Consider the following 22,786-nt stretch of genomic DNA (forward strand, 5'->3'; position numbering starts at 1 on the left):
GTCTGCGATGAAAGCATAGTCTGCCCACACGACCTCTCTCTCAGCTCTGGGATAGAGAAACAGCAGCCCCGTTGGAGGACGGTTTAAGGGAAAACACCCAGCCTGATTCTTCTTAATGAGCTTGTTAATTGTTATTCCTGATTTTCGAAATAAAGTATTTAAATTTCTAAATAAAGTTGTACATTTTCTGATTCTAAGAATGAAGGATCTTCGTAGAAAATATTCCATTTTTCTTTCAAAAAATTCTCTCCACATACTGTACGATTCCATTCATGTGACCTGTCCAGAAGAGGCAAATCCACAGAGATGGAAAACAGATTAATAGTTCCCAGGGGAGATGCAAACGGTGAGGGAATGTTTAATGGAAGTTTCTTTTGGGAGTGATGAAATGTTCTGGAAATTTGAAAGCTCAGATCTCATGTTGGGCAACAAATGATGTGTCAGTTTAAAGCGGCAGGCCCACTCACTCATTTTCAAGAAAATGTCTGTCAAATGCCCAAATCTGAATAATCACCGTTTGTCATTCTTTCAAGTAAAAACAGTATTCCACTAAAAAAAAAAATGGCTAGTTCAGCATGACCCACGCCCCTCAAGCAGTCACGCACGTGCTTTTTCTTGCAATAATCATGATTTTTCAGTGTGCAGAAGCGCTCCGTGCACATTTCCCGTCTCAACACACAAAATATTACAAACACGTGTACCCAATCAATGCACTGCTTTATCAAGGACATTCTTCAATAAAACTGGCTTTTTTTCCCCCAAACTGTGAGTACATGACGGTGAAAAATAAAATGACTAGCACAATTTGGTGCCAAGGCCCTCATCAGTATTAAGGCACCAGCAATTTCACGTTCCGTTGCTGTTGTACCATCAGTGCACATGTTGACACAGTGAAAATGGCAAAGAGCATCTCAGCGTTACTGTGGAATGGTTTTAACCTTCTGACCTGCTCAAAGAGTCTTGGGATTTCCCCCAGGGGTCCGTGGACCACATTTGAAGAACCTCTTAGGAAATTCATTGAACATCTCAGCTTCTGTTTCCTTATCTGTAAGGTCATAATACCTCCCTATGGAGTGGTTGTGAAAATTCAACCAAATGGAATGAGAGAGGTGTCTGGCACACTGCATGCTCATTAAATGTAGGTTCACTTCCCCTCCCCTCTCCTCTGTGCCCCACTCTGATGATCTGATCTAGTGAACTCCTACTGATTCTTCAATGCGTTGCTCAGGTGTCTCTCCTCTGATAAGCCTCCCCAGACAGAGATGGTTGCCAGATGTGACCACATATATTGAACAGCAGGACAACCGTGTGCTTCTACATCTGGCCCCTCAGCTAGACTGTGAGCTGCAGGGGGCAGACACCGGGCCTTACTCACGTTAGGAACCCTCGTACATAGCAAGGTGCCCAGTACTTGGGTACCGAATGAATGGGTCCTTTTCTTTTCCTGGAAGTTCACCTCATCACAAGAGGACAGAAACGGTCTTCTCAGGGAACGCAGAGATGGCACTCCCACAGAGGGGAGGAAAGGCGGCGCAGTGGGGGAGGTGTCCTGGGAGGGGCCCAGTTAGCTTCTCAAGGTGGCCCAGGACTGCCCTGTGGGCCATGTTGCTGCGGCTCCAGCAAGGGTTAACTACACGGCTTTTTAGTCATTTGAATAACAGGTACTCCTCGGTGACCTTACGTAGGGCTTGTAACCTCTCTAAGGCCTTCGCCCCCTTGGCAGTAAAATGATAATAATGAGTGTCTCCTTGATCAGTTTTGAGGGGATATGAGATGCTATCTAAGTGTTCACTTCCTCTCCCCTGTCAACTTCCCATGACCTACAGAAGCAACATGGAAAATTCCATCTGCAACCTCACTTGAACTGTCCACTTGGAAACATATCCGGGTGCTCCCGGCTAGCATCAACTGAGCGACATCTGTGTGCCAAGCCCTGTGCCAAGCACCTTTCAAACGTTTTCTCTGCCTGCCTTCCCTGAAGATGGGGAGAACAAAGGCCCTGGATGGGATTTCCCTAAGTCTCGGGTGGAAGGGCTGACTGTGGGACCCTCTGGGTGACACACACTAAGGGAGGGGTCACTGATGGACGCTACAGCCCCACAGAAGAGTCAGAAAGAAGTGAAACGTTAACCCAGCACAATCACATGACCTACAGACGCCAAGGAAAAGGAAGGCAGGCTGCTAATGAGGAAACAGTTGAGAAAAGAGTTCCTTCCTCATCATGAATTTAGACCTGTCCTGTCCTTGGTCATCAGCATTGGCCTTGAGAGACATGGCTTTATGTGTGTACTTAAGCCGACTGGATAGTTAAAGATACAGGAGAGCTCACAGCTCATGCCGGGGGTGGGGGGAGGGGACCACATCCTCTCCCCAGGTTGCCCTGCAGAACTAGGGGCCAGGAGGCATCCATGAGAATCACGTTGGAGCCCTGGGGAGTCCTCCAGACAGACTGACTCAGTGGAGGAGAATGAACCTGCCATGGGAGGACTCTTCTGTCCCCACAGAAATTCTTCACTGGTTTCCCCTGGCCCACCCACCCCAACTCGACCCCTGACTCCTAGACCAGAGTCACCCAGGGCTGCAAGGCGGTGTTTTTCAAATTGCTCATTAGGACCCACCAGCAGGCTATGACATCAATTGAGTGAGTTGACCAATATGTCTTTTTAGTGACAGAATAGACGAGAGAAGAAAATATCAGAGCACGGCTTTCATGTAAAAGTACTGTTACTTGAAACTTTTGGTTCTATTTTCACATACATATTTATGTGAGGGTACTATGTCTTGATGTAAAAATACATTTCTTGTTGTGGATAACAGTCCTAAAAGTTTGAAAATATTGCCTTAAAGGAAGGTGGTCAGAGGAGAACCAGAAAACAAAGAAATCACCATCTTGACCCTTGATTGTGGAGGCTGGATGATGTAGTGGACCAGCCTGATCTCCCACTGGAGCCATGTCTGATAAAGACCCTGGGCTGTGGGAGGGGATGTAGGAGGAGACCCAGAGACGGGAACAAAGTGGAGATAAGAAGACAGTCAGCAGCACTATGTACAAGAGCCAAGACACGGAAACAGCAAAGATGTCCATCGACAGGCATATAGATAAAGGAGACGTGATGTATTTATAAAATGGAATACTACTCGGCCATAAAAAATAAAATGATGCCATTTGCAGCAACATGGATAGACTTAGAGATGATCGTATTAAGTGAACTAAGTCTGACAAAGACAAATATCATATGACGTCCCTTATATGGGGAATCTTTAAAAAAAAAAGATAATTTTATTTACAAACCAGAAATAGACTCACGGACACAGAAAAGAAAGTGCTGTGACTGAGGTGGGAAGCCCCATAAAAAGACTGGCAGGACCCCCAGGCAGGGCCACTACTCTCCTGCCAGCACCATCTGGTTCCCTGGCCCAGAGGCTCTCTCTCACTTTTTTGCCTCTGAAACAGCTTAATTACCCCTAAAATTCTATTGGTTCCCTGAGCTCACTCCTGATTGGTTACTTCCTTCACTCCTGATTGGTTATTTCCTTCACTCCTGATTGGTCCATTTCCCTAGCTTCTGATTGGTCCATTTGTAGTACTTCATTTGCATGGAGCTCACTCCTGATTGGTTATTTCTCTCTCTCCTGATTGGTCCATTTCTACAAAGCTTGTTCCTAATTAGTCAACTTTTGTTACACCTTATTTGCATATGATCTTGCAAAGTGTAAACTGGTAGCCTATAAAAGCCTGTGTAAACCTACAGATGGGGTCCAGAGCTTGGAGTGTTAACTCCTCTGGGCCTGCTGGCGTAATAAATCTGAATTCTCTAACTCTCCAGGTGCTGCTTGGTCTCTTGCCCAGATCCATATTGCTGTCACAACTGAGGCTCTAACACCAAGCTGTAATATTGAGCTATAACTCGGAGTTGTAACACATTTTTTCTGCAACATGACCAGAGGGGAAAAGGAGCAGAGGGATAGATTAAGAATTTGGGATTAACAGATACACGTTATTATGTATAAAACAGATAAACAACAAGGACCTACCGTATAGCACAGGGAACTGTATTCAATTTCTTATAATGAGCTATAATGGGAAGGAATCTGAAAAAATATGTGTAGGTATGTATATGCATAATTGAATCACTTTGCTGTACACATGAAACTAGCATTGTAAAGATTGCACGTCAACAAAAAATAAGAATTAAAAAAAAAAAAAAGGACAGTCCTTCCTGCCCAGCCAGTGCCTGGGGTCACCAGATTGAGCAGTCTCCACTGGAGCCCCACACATCTGACACCTGAGCATCGTCACACGTGGGCACGACCTCACACAAAGAGCCACATCACTGCCCTCTGCTCAGCGCCTGGTGAGGCTGACCTGCCAGCGGCTGTCTCCCCTGCAATCTAGGCCTCGGGCCCATCTCATGGGGACAGGCCCCTTTCAAAGGGCCCAGGATGCTTGCAAGCCCCTCTAAATATGCACAGGAGTTACAGTGTAGAAAGGAGCACCCCAATCTCTGGCAGAACCAGCATAGTCACGATAGGACAGACTGCCTCCTCCAACACAATGATCAGGTCACAGTACATCTGGGAAGCAGACAAAATGCTTGTTTCTGTAACACTGATGAGAATGGAATATTTGGGGCTGGCAGGATCATAGAGAAGACAAACGCGAAAGCAACAGTTTTCACTGAGGGTTCACATCACAGTCTGTAACCTGCTGCCCTGTTTCTAATGCCTGTCCAAAGTTTACAGAAAGGCTGAGAAATACTGATGCAGTTCCCATTGCATCTCAAAGGCACCAAGGCCCAAATGTCCACTGACATGAACGGATAAACAGAACGTGGGATGTGCGTACAAGGGAATATTATTCAGCCTTACAAAAGAAGGAAATTCTGCCACATGCTACCACATGGATGAACCCTGGAGACAATACACTAAATGAAATAAGCCAATTACCAGGGACTTGGGGAGGAGGAAATGGGACGTTATTATTTAATGGATATAGATTTTAGCTGGGGAAGATGAAAGAGTTCTGGATAGAGATGGTGGTGATGGTTTTATAACAATGTGAATGTAATTGATACCTCTGAACGGTACATTTAAAAATGGTTGAGATGGTAAATTTTACATTATGTGTATTTTAACACAATTTTTTTAAAGTCGATGTGGGAGATGGTGAGGACGCAGGCAGTGGAACTGGGGTCTACTGACCAGTGTCTGGGTGGGGAATGGGGAGGGGCAGAGCACATCTCAGATCTTAACAAGGATGCACCGGTGGCTAGTGGTGCCTCACCTGGAGAGGGAGCAGAAAAGAAGAGATGGGGCATCTGGGACTCCCAGAGAGAGATGTGTCCACCCACGAAGCAGGGAACAGGAAATGCCAGAGCAGCAGGGCATCTTTAGACCCTGCAGGCAGCCTCTATGCAGCCTCTCCTTTAGTCCACAAATAATTATTGAGGACTTGCTCTGGGCTGGGCACTCTGAGAGCCACACCTCATTAGAATACCCATCGGACAAGCACAGCGATAGAAATTCATAGTTACCAGCAGAAAACCAAAAGGAGGTAGAAACTGAACAGAGAAAAGGTAGCCCTGGCTTCTGCTGAAGGAAGGTCTGCTTTACTTCTTGGCAAAGATAACCCCTAACAAAAAGGGTAGGTAAACTCTGAGAACTCTGCTAGTTTCCCCACCAGCTATGCCCTGACTCAACCCTCTACACCCCAAGACTGGGCAGCTGTCACCCTGCCGTCCCTAACAGAGCCCTAGTCTTTTCACCCTCAAAAACTCCCACCCCAAACTCCATCTTTCTAAATCTTAACTGAAACCACACTTTCTAAGAAACAAGTAGCCAGGAAGGAATGATGGTGAGTGGGTATACTGGCTGTGATGGAATGCCCTCTGAGAAGGGTAGTCCTTAAACTCAAAAGGCCAATTAGAACTGGGGAAGATATTTGAAACCATATGACAAAATATTAATATATAAAAAGTCCTTAATATATAAAGAGTATTCACAACTAATAAAGAAAAAGACAAACATCTCTTCTCTGCAAAACTGGGCAAATTAAAAAGCAATTCAGTAAGAAGTAAATGCAAATAGGTGATAACATTGAAATATCACAAATACTATTTAGACCTAAGAAATTGTTTAAAATTTGTATGATAATGCTTTGTGTTAACAGAATTATAAGAAAATAAGCCCCCACACTCAGCTAATGGGAAGGTAAATTTGGTACGGATTGTCAGGAGAGTAATTTGGGAAATGCAGCAAAGCCTTAAATATACTATAACCTCTGACACAGCAATGCCACTTCCAGTATTTACCCAAAGGAAATAATTAGATACGTGGACAAAAATTTAGTCAGCGGGATATTTCTCACAGTGACAGTATAATTTAAGCATTGGATACAAATATTAATAATTTGAGACAATATAAATATTCATCAATAGGGGATTGCTTAACTGATTTATGGTGCATCCATATATCAAATATTATGCAGACATTTTAAAAGGTGTGTAGAGGCATATTTACTGACATACAAAAATGCCCCTGATTTATTATTGAGTGAAAAAGTAGGTATGCAAACACTTGCAAAAAGATATCTGGATGCGATTAATCTCTAGAGAGGAAGGCAAGTGCCTGGGTACTTCTTGTGGGAGGCTGGGACCGGCAAGGTTCAATTCTTTGACATGGGTAATATATGTATGTGTTCCTTTCATAATTTTTTCATTAAAGCAGGATTTCTCAGCCTTGGCACTATTAATATCTGGGGCTGGATAAGTCTTTGTTTTGTGTTTTGTGGGGCTGTCCTGTGCACCATAGGATGTTTAGCAGAATCCCCAGCCTCTACCCACAGTAGATGCAAATATCATCTTGTCCCCCTATCCAGTGGTGACAATCCCAAAATATCTCCAGACATTGCCAAATGTCCCCCGAGGAGCTAAACCGTCCCCTAATTGAGAACCACTGCATTAAAGCATACAGTTCTATTTTACGTACTTACTTGGGTGCTAAATTTCACAACTAAAATTGTTTTTTTGAAAAAGGGAAAAAAAACTTTGAAGGAAATATATCAAATCATTAACAAGTTAATTCAAAGTATCAGGATGGAGGGGCATTTTTCACTTTTGCCTCATGCCTTTCAGTAATACACCCTTTTTTACATTGAGTACCTATTATATTCACCAAAAGAAAACTGAAGTTTGTTTTTAATACTTTAAAGTCACTTTTAATATTCAAAAAGCCAGACTGAGGTAGTCCAGTGCCCCTGCAGCCCACCTTCCCCACACAGGTGAGCCACGTGGGCCCCTCAGGGGTGTTTCAGTCTTCATATGGTTCTATAAAATCCCCCAGGCTCCTGCCCAAAGTCCAGAGACTCCCAGGAGATTGAAGAGAGGTGGGGGCGGAAAGGGAGAGGAGGCGACTGGAGTGACACGGAGGGACAGAGAACCTGACAGGAGGAGAGGAAGGGAAGGGAAAATATTGACTCTTGGGACCTGGCTGGTGGGCCTGGGGAAAGCAGGGTAGAAAGCTACCTTTCTAGAGCTTTCTAGAAACTTTCTACCAACTAGAAAGTTGGGGCACAGGAGAGCTGACCTTCAAGGAAATAAGATGTTTGAGCTCCAAGGGAACAGGGTTCCAGTTTTGTGCTTGGATGCATCCCCAGCGCCTCGAACAGCACCCGGCACCTAGTAGGTGCTCAATAAATATTTGTTCAGTGAAGGAAGGGGCATAAATAATAACATTAGGGTGGAACATGGGCAGGGCAGAAGTGAGGTGCAGATCACTAAACGCCATTGGAAATGAAGCTGCTCATTCGCCCAGATGATCAGTCAAAAATACCTACCACGGCCAGATATCCATGGTAGTTTTCATTAACTAATTAATACAAGAACAAAGAGATGATACAGATTCATTAATAGCCTCTGAAGCCCTGAGGGAGGGAAACCAAAAAAGCGCCCTCGGAGTCCAGCCTCCCAGAGCTCATAGTCTATTTTGGGAGGCAGGTCCTGAAATTACACCCGAGCCTGGAATGCCAGGAACAACTGTGCGGCAAGCAGGGCGGGCCAGTCCCAGGCACCCGGGGCCGCGGGTGGGAGCCCAGCACGCCACGGGGCGGCTTCTCTACAAGCGGCTGGGTTCCCTCTGTGCTGTGACTGGCTCCGTCAAGGTTCCCCACCCTTGACTGAGCTTCCAAAACATTTGGAGATTTTTTAGAAATACCTAAACATTTCTGGGCTGCTCTTAGCTTCAAGAGACGAGGGATAGGGACGTTGGCAGAGGTCTTTCTTAAGAGCTCACCACGTGATTCTGATGTGCAGCGGGCATTGGGTACCCCAGCCTAGATGATCTGTACATTCTAGGTCTGATTCTAACAGCCTTTTCCCCTAAGCATCAACTCAGCCCCAAACTCCAGCATGAGACCTCCATGGGGGGGGGGGGCAGGTGGGTCATATTTTAATTTCACTTTTCGTCACATTTCACATCAATTTCTATCAAGATGTGGTTCCAAAATGGCCTGCTTCTGGTATGTGTTAAGTGCTGATACTTAGATCACTTAGACTTGCTGCATCAGAACCTCTACGGATGGGACCCAGGAATCTGTCTTTGAAGCACACTCTCCAGAGGATTCCCAGGCACAGTAAAACATGAGGACCACTGCCCCAGACTGCTGAGATTCCCAGGCACATCTGGAGGATGGCAAGAGGCTGGGCCAGAAAGGGCATACATGACAGGGCACTGCCTATTTGTGCTCAGCCCCAGGCATCCTGATCAATAGGACAGGTTGCCACCTTCACAGAGTCATGGGATCCTACCTATGGAGCGAAGTACTGAGCACAGACCGGCTGGGGTGAGTGTAGTAGCAGCCCTAACAGGGGGCTGTGCATCCAGAGAGGAGAGACTAATGACAGCCAGGGGAATCCTGGGTGCCTTCCTGGAGAAGGTGGCATTGCAGCCAGGCTTTGAAAAACAAATAGACTTTGAACAGTTGGAGATGGTACATACCATTATATTTCAGTTTTACTGGGGCTTATCAGTGCAAATAAATAGTAAGCATCATAAAAGGTGGGGAATGCAGAGATGGGGAGAGGACAGTAGCTGCACGTGCCTGGGGTACCTGGGCCAGGGCAACAGCCAAGAGGGACTTCAAGAGATTTGGACTCAACAGCACTGCCCACTCCAAGCGCTCCCTGCCATGACTCTTGACCTGGACACATCATTGAACTTCCCCAGTTTTCCATTTCCTTATCGAGGACAAGGAGATTAGTTGCTATCACAAAACAGGGAAAGAGAGTAGTGAACAGACCCAAGAAGTCCAAAGCATCCAAAAGACTTAGAGTGATGTAGGGCCCTGGGCTCAGGGTCACTCAGGAACTTCTTTTCCAGCCAGTGGTGGCTCCATAATTTCTATACAGGAATGGCTCAGGCAGACTCCAATGGACAGGGGAGAGCTAGGGACCTCGTCCTGAAGCTGCATGTCATAGTAGGCTCTCAGGACTATCACCAATTAATAAAAATAGCCAAGTTTTCTAAAATGTTTTGACTCACACTTTTCAAAAAAGTAATAAAAAGTAAATTGCCCCATAACAAAGAATAAAATCAACAGTTGGTTCTCATTTTGCCATTCTGTATCTTTCATGTATGGTTATTACCATTTTGGAGTGCTTGGGGAGCAGATGGAGGTCATGAGTCAAAGCTAAAGAACCCCCAGGGTGCGCCCACCATTTTCAAACTGACTGAAAAACCAGCCACTTGTCCCTCTACGTTTGACCATCTTTTGTGCTGCATATAATTTTTAATTCCACAAAAGCACAGGATATGCCTCCTGGTGAGAGGAAAAACCCTCTCTCCTCTCCTTAATTATCTTTCTTTGCAGAACTGAGGTCCTGACTCACAGCCATTGTTCCTTCTCTTAATTTTGACAGGTCCTTCCTCTTCCCTTTCCCCTCCTGAGACACCTCCTCCCGTGGGAATGTCTGCCGTGAAGTGGGAACGAAGGGTGCCTGGTGAGAAGGGGACGGGGTGTGAGTTCTTTGTTGCCTCGGGGAGACCCTCTCTTGTCTAAGCATCACGTGCAGGCACTTAAGCTCTTTGCATTTAAAAACAAAATTTCCAGAACTCTCAAAAGTCGCTGTATAAGACCATAACCGTCCTATTCTGTCCCTTTTCCTCCCAACTGAGACAAGGCCACAAGGCGGATTCAATACAGCCAATGTTGAAGGAAGATGAGAGAATGAATGAATGAAATCAAGACACAACTTTCAAAGCACACGGTCTCCACCCACTTTTTAAGCAATCCTGATTCCTCTCTCTTCTGCACCCATCTTCCAGCCATACCCACTGCCCGCTGTGGGCTTACAAGTTATTCCCTCTGGATATCGGTTTTAGAAAAGTGGTAGCTGTTGACATATTATGGCACTTTGAGTTTACCAAAATTTCAGGCCACTGTGGGATGTGTGCTAGGTTTCATCTTCCTCACCCCCTCTACAGAAGACAGGACTGAGATTTCTCTGAGATTTCTGTGCGCGCTGACAAAAGAAGAAACTGTGGCCCGGACTCAACTTGGTGCCGGAGCCGGGGCGGCAGACCCGGCGGAGCGCGCGCAGAGTCCGTGGCGCGGCCGCAGAGCGCAGGGGCGCGGCGGCCACGGGGCTCTCACCTCGGAAAGTCAGGCTGGCGACCGGGTCGCTACGCCGGTCCCTCTTCACACTGGGGAGGTTGCTGGCCCTCACCAGCTGGCAGCTCAGCATGGTTCGGCCGGCCCCCACCCAGCAAGCGCCGGGCTCCGCGGCAGCCGCGCCAAAGGGGAGCTGTCGCCTTCGCTGCGCCTCCGCAGAGAAGTCCCGACGCCTGGGAGAGGCCGCGGAGAGGACACCGGACACCCGCTGGGCGGACCCTCCCCTCGGCCCCGGCCCGGATCCGCCCTGCCCGCGGCGGGCGGGGCGGGGCAGGGGTCAGACGGGCGCCGGCGGCGGGGGCCCCCCTCCGAGGGTCCCCGCCCCCGCCGGGAATGGAAGCGCGGCTGACGCGGGGCGCACGGCTCGGCTGCGCAGCTGGGACAGGGCCCCCACCGGCCCGCTCGCGGGAGCCCGCAGCGTCCCGGCTCCCCGCCCGGCCAGCGCGCCCGGGCCCGGTGCGCGCCAGTGCCGACCTGGCGTCCGCAGCTCTCCTGCCCGCTGCGCCCAGGCCGGCGCGCCGAAGGCGCGGGGCGACTGCGTGCGAAGGCCGGAGGAGCGGGCAGCCCCGGCTGCAGGGACCGGAGGGCGTCCGCGGGAAATGGCAAGCGCTGAAGGAGGGGCGGGCGGAGCAGCAGAGTGCGCGCTGCGCCCTGAGCCCCCGGCCCCCGCGCCGCTCGCCTCGGCCCGCCTGCCCCTCACCCGCCCTCGGGGCCCGGGCGGCCCGGGAGACTCCGACTCGAGGGCTCGCGAGCCGCCCCCGAGCCTTCTCCAGAGCAGTCCGGGGTCGATCGCCTCTGGAGTCCAAATTAATTATCTGGCGTCCCCTGGAGCATAGGGATCCACCTCCTGCCCATTCGGTCCCCAGCAACATCCCGAACAGCAGTCACAGTCCCCTCGCCCCCACTGTGGGGGGAACTGCTTACAGCGTCAGCCTCGAGCGGTGACTGCCCTTAACACGCGTTCCCGTGTTACGTCTGGTTCCTTTCCAACTGATGTGAACTTCTTGGCCACAGGGTTCCTGGCTTCTCATCCCTTACACCCCTACGGGCACTGTCCTCCCACCTCCCGTCCTCACTAGCTTCCTCACTCAGCCTAAATTCAGTGATCATCATTCTGCTGCACAAAATCTCAACTCCCTTTCCCCTCTTTTTTTTTTTTTTTGAAGATCCCACATTTTTATGTGGCTAAACCATAACTGGGTGAAATTCAATTCTGCCTCCTCCTTCTCTGCACTCTAAGCACTAAAGGTGTTGGAGAATAACACAGCTAACCTGCCTGCCTCGCCTTTAGTCACCACCTGACTGCCCCCAGGCAGCCACACTGCATCTCCAGTCCCTTCGGTCTCCCTCTCTCCTACACAACTTTTTCATACTTTTCTCTCCCCAAACCTGCAACACCCCATTGCTCTGAGTTTGCTTCCTATGTTCCGAGTAGAGAACTTCCTCATGCTCCCGGCCTAACCCCCAACAGTTTCTGCGCCCACATCTTTTGCTTTCTCTCTTGCTATTATGAACGAATCATGTGTACTCCTGACTAAGACCAGCTGAGCAGTTGGGCACTAGATCCTACCTGCTCTCTCCCGCTCCGTGACAGGTCTGAGGCTGTCCTCTCCCCAACTTTATAAAGGCTGCACCTTCTCTAGCTGGCTTGTGTCTTCTTCCCCTTGACTCTACCACTCACTCTCATAACGAGGAGGACACTTGCATCCTCTCTGAATCCAAACCGCCTTCCTCTCTCTCAGTGGAACCCAACTATTCGAGTGCTACCCCCAGCCCTAGCTCCGGATCCTGACTATCTGAGCCCATCTCCTGGCAGTAGCTGTTGGTCTAGCGATGGGAATATGTCCTGAGTTGTTCTCCTGAATAGACAAGCCCAACCCCTCTTCTGCTTCTTGAGAATAGGGAAGCATGTAGATCCAATTGCCCGCCAGCTCTAAGATGCAGCAGACACCAAGGATGGTAAACCAGAGACAAAAATGGAGTCTGCCTGGGTCCTGGATAACTGCACACTATACGTGCCCAGAGCCCTGCAGGTTGCTGGATCATGTCTCTGGATCTCACTGGGGCCTAATACTCAATGGAGCTTCCTCCCAAGAGGACTTGTATCAGGAATGAAGATCACTTTAAGGCTGTTTATTATTCAAACCTTTTGGAGGTAAGACTACGGTACACATGGTACCATCTATGTGGCCATAGCATCCAGATGCCTCCAGTGAGGCATTTGCACCACCCTCTCCTGCCTGGGCTGCCTCTTAGCTGGTCCTCTCTGGTCCATTGTCCACACTGGAGCCAGGTGATCGTAAAGCAAATGTAATCAGGTCACTCCCCTCATAAGATCCCTCCAAGGCCTCCCATACTGTTGGGATAAAGCCCAGCTCCCTACCTCTGCCTACAAGGTAAGGCTACTCCGCCCCTCCCCCAACGCTCTGAGCTCCTGCTCCAGTGGCTTCTCAGTTTCTGGAACATGCTGAGATCCCTCCCAACTCAGAGCTCTGCTGTCACCTCCGCCTGCACCTGTCTTCCCCCTTTCTTAAAGAGCCACCCCAACTCATCGTTCAGACCTCAGCTTAAACATTATTTCCCTGGGGAGCCTCTGACCTCCTGATCTAGGTGGGTCCTCTAGCAAACTGCACAGCAGCCCTTCTTAGCACTCGTCCCGATCGTAAGCAGTAACTATTTGTGTGATTACTGCTTTGATGTCTAGCTAGACTGTGGAGCCGGCCAATAAGGGGAGAGACCAAGTCCGTCTCAGGCAGCCAGGTGTTCCCAGTGCATCGTAAGGGCTAGCCTGGGGTTGCTGTGGTATATTTTGTACTTGGCTCCCCAGTGTCCCTTCCACCCAGCGCAAGGAGGCTAAGCCAGTGGTTCTCAAAGATGACAGTACTGCCCCCTAGGGGGAGTTTTGGATATGATGAGTTGGGATTTTTTTTTTTTAACCATCAAGATGATTCCTGCTTTTGCTCCTTTCCCCCAAGTCCCGTTCTAATCGGTCAGAGGTGGGACAGGAAGTCGGTAAGGGCATATCTCATATTTCCAGAGGAATATTCCAAGGGACTTTTACAAACACTTGGCTGTTGTCCAAGGAACAGAGTCTCCACACAGCTGCTCTGTAAACCAGAAACAAACGCAGCAGCTGATGGCCTAAGCCCTGGACACTTCCCAAAGCCTCCCACTTCCCAGCCTGGCTACTGTTCACTTCTCCCTGATTGGATGGCTGACTGTTCCCTTGGAGACGTCATCCTGGAGCCCAGTACTCAAGGGGGCTTTCTCCCAGGGGGGAGGGGCTTGCCTCAGGAATGCAGCTCTTGTGGACAGCGTGCTGAGACCTTACCTTGTCCCCCTCAAAGACGTTCTCCCTTCCTTCCATACTATGGTCTGTGGCCACCCACATGGACTACATTTCCCAGAACCCCCTCACAGCTTGACCTGACCAGGAAACCAAGTGATGACCAATGAAATGTGAGCAGACGGGGTATGTGAACCTGCCAGCTGTGTCGTGTCCAGCCTTCAGTGAAAACATATCCCAAACCATCATATCCAAAATCCCCCCTAGGGGGCAGTACTATCCTCTTTGAGAACTACTGGCTTAGCCTCTTCATGGGGTGGGACACTGGGCAGCCAATTACAGTGTCCACTGCACCATCCATATTGTCAAAGGGACCCCGGGGGATAGCAGAGCAACAAGACAGAAGGATATGGGGTCCGGGACAGCCTTGTGGGTCAGAAGTTCACTAGCCAGGACTACTTACACATCAGTCATTAGGTGAGTGAGAGAGACCTTTGTGTCCTCCACCATCAGTTAGGGCTCGCTAACCAGCAGCCAGGTCTGCATCCCACCTAAGGCCACAGGTAAAGGCAGCTCCTTGGCAGCCCAGACTACTCCAGCCCCACTGTGAAGGTGGTAGGGCAGGCTTAGGAGCCAAAGTCAGCTCGCAACACGGTGAGGGGACCTGTTTTGAAGCTGAGTTTGCATAGCAAGCCCAGTTTTTAGTCACAACTTCATGTTAACTGCAGTGCCCTTTCAGGGCTGGAAAGAGGAAAAGGAGGAAGGAACGGAAGCTCTCCCACGTTGCCCATGGGTGTAGTCATGGATGGTGCTGACTGATCATCCCAGTCAGAGGAGACTGGCTGCCTGTTCTCTAGAGAGTCTAGGACCAAGATCTCCAAGATTAAACAAAACAATGGGCATCAGATGCTGCCAGTGGTGTCCCCGGGAAACAGCCAGCCTATTACCTGTGGTCTTTGACAAACACGATATTTTATAACAAAATTGTACCTTAATTAAACATAAAGAGATTTTCCATACAGATCTGGACTTACAGCATCTCTTGAAAAATCAGAGAACACAATGAGCTATCACCTCACACCTGTCAGAATGGCCAATGTCAAAAAGAACACAAATAACAAATGTTGGTGAGGATGTGGCAAAAAGGGAACCCTCATATCCTGTTGGGGAGAATGTAAATTGGTGCAGCCACTGTGGGAAAACGGCATGGAGGTTTCTCAAAAAACTAAAAATAGAACTACCATATGATCCAGCAATTCCATTCCTGGGTATGTAACGGAGAAAAACAAAAACACTAATTCAAAAAGATACATGCACTCCAATGCTGATAGCAGCATTATTTACAATTGCTAAGTGTGGAAAAAATCTAAGTGTCCATTGACAGATGACTGGATAAAGAAGATATGGTACAATGGAATACTACTCAGCCATAAAAAAGAATAAAATAATGCCATTTTCAGTAAAACGGATGGAACTGGAGATTGTCATTCTAAGTGAAGTAATCCAGAAAGAGAAATAAAAATACCACATGATATCACTTAGATGCAGAATTTTAAAAAGACACGAACGAACTTTACAAAACAGAAACAGACTCATAGACATAGAAAACAAACCCATGGCTCACAGGGGTAGGGGGTAGAGGGTAGGAAGGGATAAACTGGGAGTTTGAGATTTGCAGATACTAACAACTATGTATAAAACAGATAAACAACAAGTATCTACTGTAGAGCACAGGGAACTATATTCACTATCTTGTAGTAACCTGTGATGAAAAAGAATATGAAAAGGAATATACGTATGTGTATGTATGACTGAAACATTATGCTGTATACCAGAAACTGACACAACATTATAAACTGACTATACTTCAATAAAAAAAAATTTTAATTTAAAAGAAAAAGAAGCAGACTTGCAGATAGAGAGAACAAACTAGCGGTTACCAAAGGGGAGGGGCAACATAGGGATGGGGAAGTGGGAGGCACAAACTATTGGGTGTAACATAGGCTCAAGGATGTATTGCACAACACGAGGAATATAGCTAAGATTTTGTAATAACTATAAATGGAAAGTAACCTTTAAAAATTGTACTGAAAATTAAAATAAATAAAAACTTTAAAAACATTTTAAAAAGAAGAATCAGAGAAGCTGGCACAGGAGCACACGAATTTTCTGCCTAACACTGATTATTTGGCCCCTGTGGCTGGAAGTGCGCCCTGTCCACTCACCCTCCTTTCCACCACGCACCCAACATACATGTATTTCCTCCTCTAACCTCATCTTTAGTTACACCACCTCCCAGGCTCCCACACTTGTGAGTTTGTGGCCTCTGTCCTCTTCTGTCATCTCCTTGGGGTCTTACCCCCCTGCTAATCAAGGTAAGTAGTCAAGGAAGTCAAGGTAGGGGTACTTCCAATAGGGCCCCTTCTTGCTGTTGGAGTTGGACCCACTGGTCTCCTCTGGCTCAGTGTCCTAACACCCGGGGCCACGTCCCTGAGGTCTGACATGGGGTGCCCAGGAAGCAAACAAACCTTGCCCCTCTGCTTCCAATAGGAACAGCCTTGAGATGAACACTCTGCGTGGGAGTTTACAGGATTCCTTCAGGGCATATTTGCCAAGGTCCAGAAGCTTCCAAGAGCATGGGTGATCCAATGCATCTTCCTGCCCTCGCCCCTCACGTTCTTTGAAGCATCTGTGCCCTGCAGGTATCCCAATCTGAGCGGGCGGGACGGGAGGGGCATGTCCACCAGGGGTGTAGGGGTGTAGGGGTGTAGGGGTGTGGACTGCGCAGGCAGGAGGGATCCTGGCTACAGCTGTGAATACGTGACTGCCGAGAAGAAGTGCCCTGTTGCAGGAACAATCAGATGGCCCCAGGCATCCATCCCAGTCCACCCGTTTCTAGCCGTGTGTCCCGAGGCTTGGGACTTGACCCTTCAGAATCTAATTCCACTTCTGTGAAATCAAGAGAATGATGCTTCACAGAGGTGTTAGGAGGATTCGGCCAAACCCTAGTGCTTCCCACAGCGCGCCTGGTGCACAGTCGGGACCCAGTGGATGCTAGCGCTCTTCCTGTTAACAGTTCAGTCTAATGACCCAAACTAGAAAGAGACTAGCATGCACTGAGTAGAGAAAGAAAGAGACTTTGGCCTGGGGAGCAGGACTGAGGTTTGTGGGCTCGGGGAGTCACTGGAAGGATACTAATTTCAAGAAAGATCAAGCGCGCTGGCCAGGGCCACAGCCAGCCATCAGGCAAGTGGACAGATGCCTCGGGCTCAGAAGGGACTGCTCCAGGAGGGGCAGCCAGAGGAGACAGGACCAGGGTCCCTTGGGGGACTCAGCCACTCGGCTCACTGTGCCCAGTCTGGTAGGAGAGTAGATGGAAAAACAGAGCTGGTAGTAAGACAGACCAGACAAAAAAGATAGTGAAAGGCTTTTGGGATGTGTGCGGTGATTTCTTAGTATATTTACAATACATGTTTACTATACTAAGTATAATAAATATATGTATTATCATATCTAATAACAGTAAAAATAGTTAACATGGATTGAGTGCCAGGCACTATTCGAAACACTACTCTTCAGAACCATCCCTCCAAAGCAGATCCTACTATTATCAACACTTTACAGATGAGGAAACTGAGACACAGAGGGGTTAAGTAAGTTGCGCAAAGACACACAGCTGGATAGTGGGATCCCAGGCAGTCTGGGTGCAGAGCCAATACCCTCAGCTTCCATCCTTCTCTCCCTCTTGTTTGATGCTCTCATCCCACTGCAATGTGACCAAGGCTGCCGCTTTCTGCACTCCTGAGCCCTTCAACCCCACTCGACTGGCTACGGTTGGGGCCCATGCCCCCTTTCTGGAGGCCCCTGGGTGCCTGCCACACCCACTGTAGGCTGCCCACCTCAGTGCCCTGTGACCCAGGACCATGGTCTCAGCTTATCAGATCTGGAGCAGCCACCACAGCCCTGCCAGAGGCCTTTGGATGGCCTGGCATAAGGGTACCACCCAGAGGGAGCATCCTGGGCTGTCTGGTGACTGATTGATCCCAGGAGATGCAGAGACAGTGATGCGGAAGGGCAGAAACCCCTCTGAGTTCAGAAAGCATCCTCCAGACCAGAGAGTGAGTGTGAGGATGTCTGGGCCCGAGGGAGAAAGGGAGCAAGTGGCAGCAGGGGCAACGTGTGACATAAGGCGGGAGGTGAGGGGGCCACTGCAGCCTGAGACTGGGCTCTGGGGCATGAGGCAGGCCTGGGTCTACTCCTGCCCCTCCCCTTTTTACTGCTTGTCCCTTGTAAATCAGAGCTGAGACCAGAGGGAGGTGGTGGAGCAGTTAAAGATGGGGATCTGGAGCCAGACTGTGTGGGCTGGAATCCAAACAAACTCTGCTAATTCCAGCATATGACCTCTTTGTGGTACAGTTTTCTCGCCTGTAGAGTAGGGGTGATATTTGCTACCATGTATGGTTGCTAGGAGCATTAAGCGTCTATACAAGTGCCTGGTATAAATTATAACTTGAACTTGACAGAGCTCCTAGGAAGTAAGTTCTATTAAGAACAGTGCCTTGCACCCAATAAGTATAAATCAGTTAAATCTATCTCATTGGAGTGTTGAGGGGTTTTAAGGAAACAGCATCTGAAAACCTTACATTATTTGTGCTCCATGAGTGACCATTCTCTCTCCTTGTCATGAATACGCACTTTCAGAATCGGAATCCTCGATCTTTTGGTCACCTGTCATACTCTGTGCTCCCCGCGGCCTTGCACGCCCCCCACTTTGACTCAGCCCGTGCTGGGTACCCCACACACAGCCCTCCCCTCGTGCCGGCTCAGGCCCAGGCTGTCCCGCGTGTGGGCAGCACATGGTATGCTTTCCAAAGCACTTTCTCATTCACGAGCCCGGACGCTGAGAACAGCAGAGGGCACTGATGACGCGGGTGAGGTGGGGGGTGACTTGGTCACTGGGTGACCTTGGCCAGGCCCCTGCACTTCTCTGGGCCTATCCACTCATCTGTAAAAGGGGATAATATCCCTGCCCCTTGACCTCACAAAGCTGCTGTGAGCAGGAAATGAATTTATGCATGCATGGAGGAGCCTTGAGGTGTCGTACGGGTATTATAATCAGGTAGCCAAAGGAGGGGCTTTATGGGCCCCATTAAGGGCCAGCTGGTGATGGAAGACTTTCCAGAAGGGTGTTATGCTCTGAGTAGTGTTGCCCTGAGACCAGAGCCTTCGGTGTAATCATTCACCAGTCTGGCTCTGGCCGGGAGAAGGAGGCCGAGCAGGCCTATATGCTGCAGGGAGGCCAAATTTGGACATGGGTTAAGAGCCTGGCCAACGCAGGAGGCGGACGTGGCCAGGGCTGGGGAGGGAGGGACTGCGCTCCCCATGACTGCCTGGCAGTGACTGTGATGACTGCGAGTAGGGGTTCATTTCTCCCCAGGGACGGAGGAGCCCCCCCAGAGGAGCCAGATCGCAGGCAGAGGGGCAGGACTGCAGATGCTCCACAGACAGCCCTGGGGGCTGAAGTAACGACAGGAAAGGAGCCCCACCAGCGGTGCTTCCTGTGGGTTAGAAAGTGCTTCCCCATTCATTATTCATCCTTTCCTTTCTCTTACAGGATTCTGAGCCTGACCAGGGCTGGGGGTGGTGTAAGGGGGGAGGGGGACCATGAAGTCTGAAGCAAGTGTGTGTGTGTGGAGGAGGTGGGGGGGAGTTGGGAGGCGGGAGATGCACTCAGAGAAGATGGAGGAAAATCTAGTTCAGGCTGAGTGGACGCCAGAGCAGACAAGACTCCTAAGAACAGAGGCAGGGGCCCCAAGGCGGCCCTTCTGGCCTTTCATTTGTACCCTGGGCAGCTCTGGGGTGGGGTTCACAGAGCCTGCTCAGCCCTCAAGGGGGAACCTGTGCTGGGGGAGGGGCAGGAGGCCGCTGCTGAGAGCACAGGGTGCCTGTCTTCCCTCTGGCAGCAAAGGTATCCTCCCTGCCCTCAGCAGGGGGTGGGGGGTGTGGGGAGGGGGGATGTACTGAGTGAGCGGTGCTCTCTGGAGTTCCGCAACTCGAAGCCCAGGGCCCTCAGCCAGCCTGCTAGTCCCAGCTGTGCAGGTGAACCACTGGCTGGGCTGCTCAGAGGATGCCGAGGAAGTGTGGAAGTCCCCCACGGGTGCCCTCCTTCTCCCCCTGGAAACACCTTGACAAAGCTCATTTCCTGAGGCAACTGTGGGAAACTGGTTCAGAACAGGTCAAAGCAATGTGATAGGAAACAAGCAGAGCTGGAGTGTCACCTCCCACTCCACACCCCCACCCTCGGTGCACACGGCCTTCCAAGCCACCCATCCATTCAGTGACTCCTTCTTGAGAAACCCCAGATCCCCACACACTCAGGAACGTGTGTGTGCGCACGCACCTGATATGACACATCTGTGTGTGCTGTTGTGGACACATGCCTGCATTCTCTGAGCCTCTACTTCTTGGAACTTGCAGGTGTCACCTGCACTTCCGGTATGCATGTGTCTGGAAGCATATGTGCACATGGGCATCTGGGAAGAGGTCAGTCCAGGAGCTCACGAAACTAAAAGGGAATGTCTGCTGGATGCCCAGGGACCAGCCAATAAAATGATTTCTGGAGCCCTGGGATGTAGCCAGATCTCCGGGGTAGAAAGGGAGTGACAGGTGATAGAGGCTGAGTGTGAACCCCTAGGGTGGGTGTACAGATGGGTTTTCACTCTCTTGCCCTATGGTTCTTCTCTCCCATCATGGCTCCAAACCCACAGACCCAGCTGTGTAGATCCCAGCTCTGACTCAACCCCGAAAGGGTCCCAGATAACTAGACAGAGCCCAGCCCGCACCTCCTGGAGAAGCCCAGTCAAAACAAGAAAAGACCTTCTTGCAGGAGGTCTCAATCTGTTAGAGCAGGTGCCCCCTGCTCAAGGAAGCCTCAATCTGTGCACAGAGATACTCCATCCAATTTAGCATGTGGGTAGCCCCTAACAGGCTAAAATTCTCCCATCCTGTGCCCAGAACAAGGGTAGGATCCCTGGACAGGTGGGCGGTGCCTCTGCCTCCAGCGGCTGCCTGCCTGCCAGCCCAGCCTGTGATACAGAGCAAAGGCCGAGGAGAGCCGCCAGGCCCAGGCGGGGAAAGAGAGCTGGATTATAAATAGGCCCGGGACCAGCCTTCCGGGGAGAGGAGGGGAGCCCTGCGGTACAACGCTCTGCAGCCCACAACATGGAAAGGCCTCTTTTAAGAGATCCAGAGAGCGCAGGAGAGATGCTGACCTTGCCTTCCGGACCCCCCTTAGCCCTAACCCGGGCTCAGCTTCCAGGCCCCAGGCAAGCACCGCTCAGCCACCTCTCCCTGTTTGCCTCAGTTTCCCTCTGAGTCGCCTCTCCCCGAGGATGTGTGCCTTTGCAACAACTCAAAAGCGATCTGGCCTGGGCGAGGAGTCGTCTCTCACATCCCAGTGCTCTCCGGGGTGGAGAGCCGCGGCGTCCCCTCCCCGATCCCACCCTCCTCTTCCGGGGGGATCGCTGGCCCCTCCTACCTGCAAACACCGCGGAGCAGTAGGCATCGCTGATGTCGGAGTCCGGGGTGTGGACGTTCTCGGCATAGAGGATGAAGACTCTCAGCATGACTGGCGCGAGTCAGTGCCCCGTGCGCCCAGGGCGCGGAGAGGGCTGGGGAAGGTCGGACAGGGCCGAGGCGCAGCTCGTGGGTCCCTCACTGTAGAGGGCTAGCGGAGGGGGGCCAGCTCGGATCACTGGCTTCTGGCTCAGAGCCGCGGCTCTTGAAGAGGAACAGGCCAGTCCCGGGCTGCTCCTGTGGGCTCCGCTCTTTCCCCACCCCAGCTGCGCTTAGTCCGCTTTTCAGCGGGCGCTCCGAGGAGAACAGGGGCTTCTGCTCATCCTCCACCCCCGCCGCCCTACCGGGGCTCGGCTGAGCTGTAATTCAATGCTCCGACCGCAGACTCTCCCAATGACACGGCATTTTGCACCTGGCGGTGGAACAGCGGTCTGGGCGGCGGTCGCGGTGGCCGGGGACTGGATCTGGGCGCCCGGCGCAGTCCAGATCTCACTCCTGAACAGGGGCAGGCTTGGTCCCTCCCCTGACCGCCCACCTCCAGCCGTGCGCGACGCCAAGCCCGTCGCCTCCTCCCGCCGCGAGGATTCCAGCACTCTCCCTGGGAGCCAGTCGGACCGCCCCAGGGACGCGCTGGGGAGCAGGCGCAGGACCGACGCTTTCCGAGGGAAGACCCGAGCTAAGGAATTTCATTGACCGGCAGCGCCGGCTGCCTTAAAAACTGTACCCCTCGTCTGCATGTAAAAACAACACATGCTACTTTTAGCACTGCAGCATTAAAGAAATCGCCAAGTCTGAGAAATACAGTATTAACATTAGAATATTTACCAAGCCAGGCTTTTTCCTGTAAATCGCATGCGTATATGTATGTAAATTACAGTATTTATTGTACACCTTAGATCAGAATGTCTGCATTTTTCTGTGCCCTGCTTTTTCATGTCACATTTTTTTTTGCATCATTACAAATTCTTTATGAAGTTTTTTTCAGTAGCTACATACTTTTCTATCATATGAATATATTAAATTCACAAAACTTTCTCCTATTGCTGCACATTTAGGCTGTTCCCATTTTCTTACCAGCGGAGTAGTAAGAAATTATTTTTTATGTAAAAACTGGGTTATAAACCCCCCTTGAGTCCCTCTACATGTTCCTCAAATGAGATTCCCGGCTTTGGAATTACCAGGGCACAGAACATGCCTTTTTTTGGCCCTAGTACCTGTTGCTAAACTGCTTTCCGGGAGCTATGTGGACCTGCTCTTAG

At 50.2% G+C, this 22,786-nt stretch overlaps 1 protein-coding gene across 7 annotated transcripts in view; it reads right to left on the minus strand.

Moving 5' to 3' along the window:
* DYSF (dysferlin) overlaps positions 1–22,029 on the minus strand; it is a 200,057-nt gene extending 178,028 nt beyond the window's left edge. For 3 of the 7 annotated variants that reach the window (XM_072937578.1, XM_072937574.1, XM_072937576.1), the window contains exon 1: positions 21,490–22,029. In XM_072937578.1, the coding sequence (XP_072793679.1) occupies positions 21,490–21,577 (88 nt within the window). In that variant the 5' untranslated portion in view covers positions 21,578–22,029. Of the gene's footprint in view, positions 1–10,648; positions 10,839–21,489 lie in introns of those variants that run through there. The other 4 variants (XM_072937577.1, XM_072937572.1, XM_072937575.1 and 1 more) reach the window with 2 other exon arrangements.
* Positions 22,030–22,786: the final 757 nt, after the last annotated feature.

The sequence above is a fragment of the Vicugna pacos genome, chromosome 15 (genome assembly GCF_048564905.1).
Source record: "Vicugna pacos chromosome 15, VicPac4, whole genome shotgun sequence".
Lineage (NCBI taxonomy): Eukaryota > Metazoa > Chordata > Mammalia > Artiodactyla > Camelidae > Vicugna > Vicugna pacos.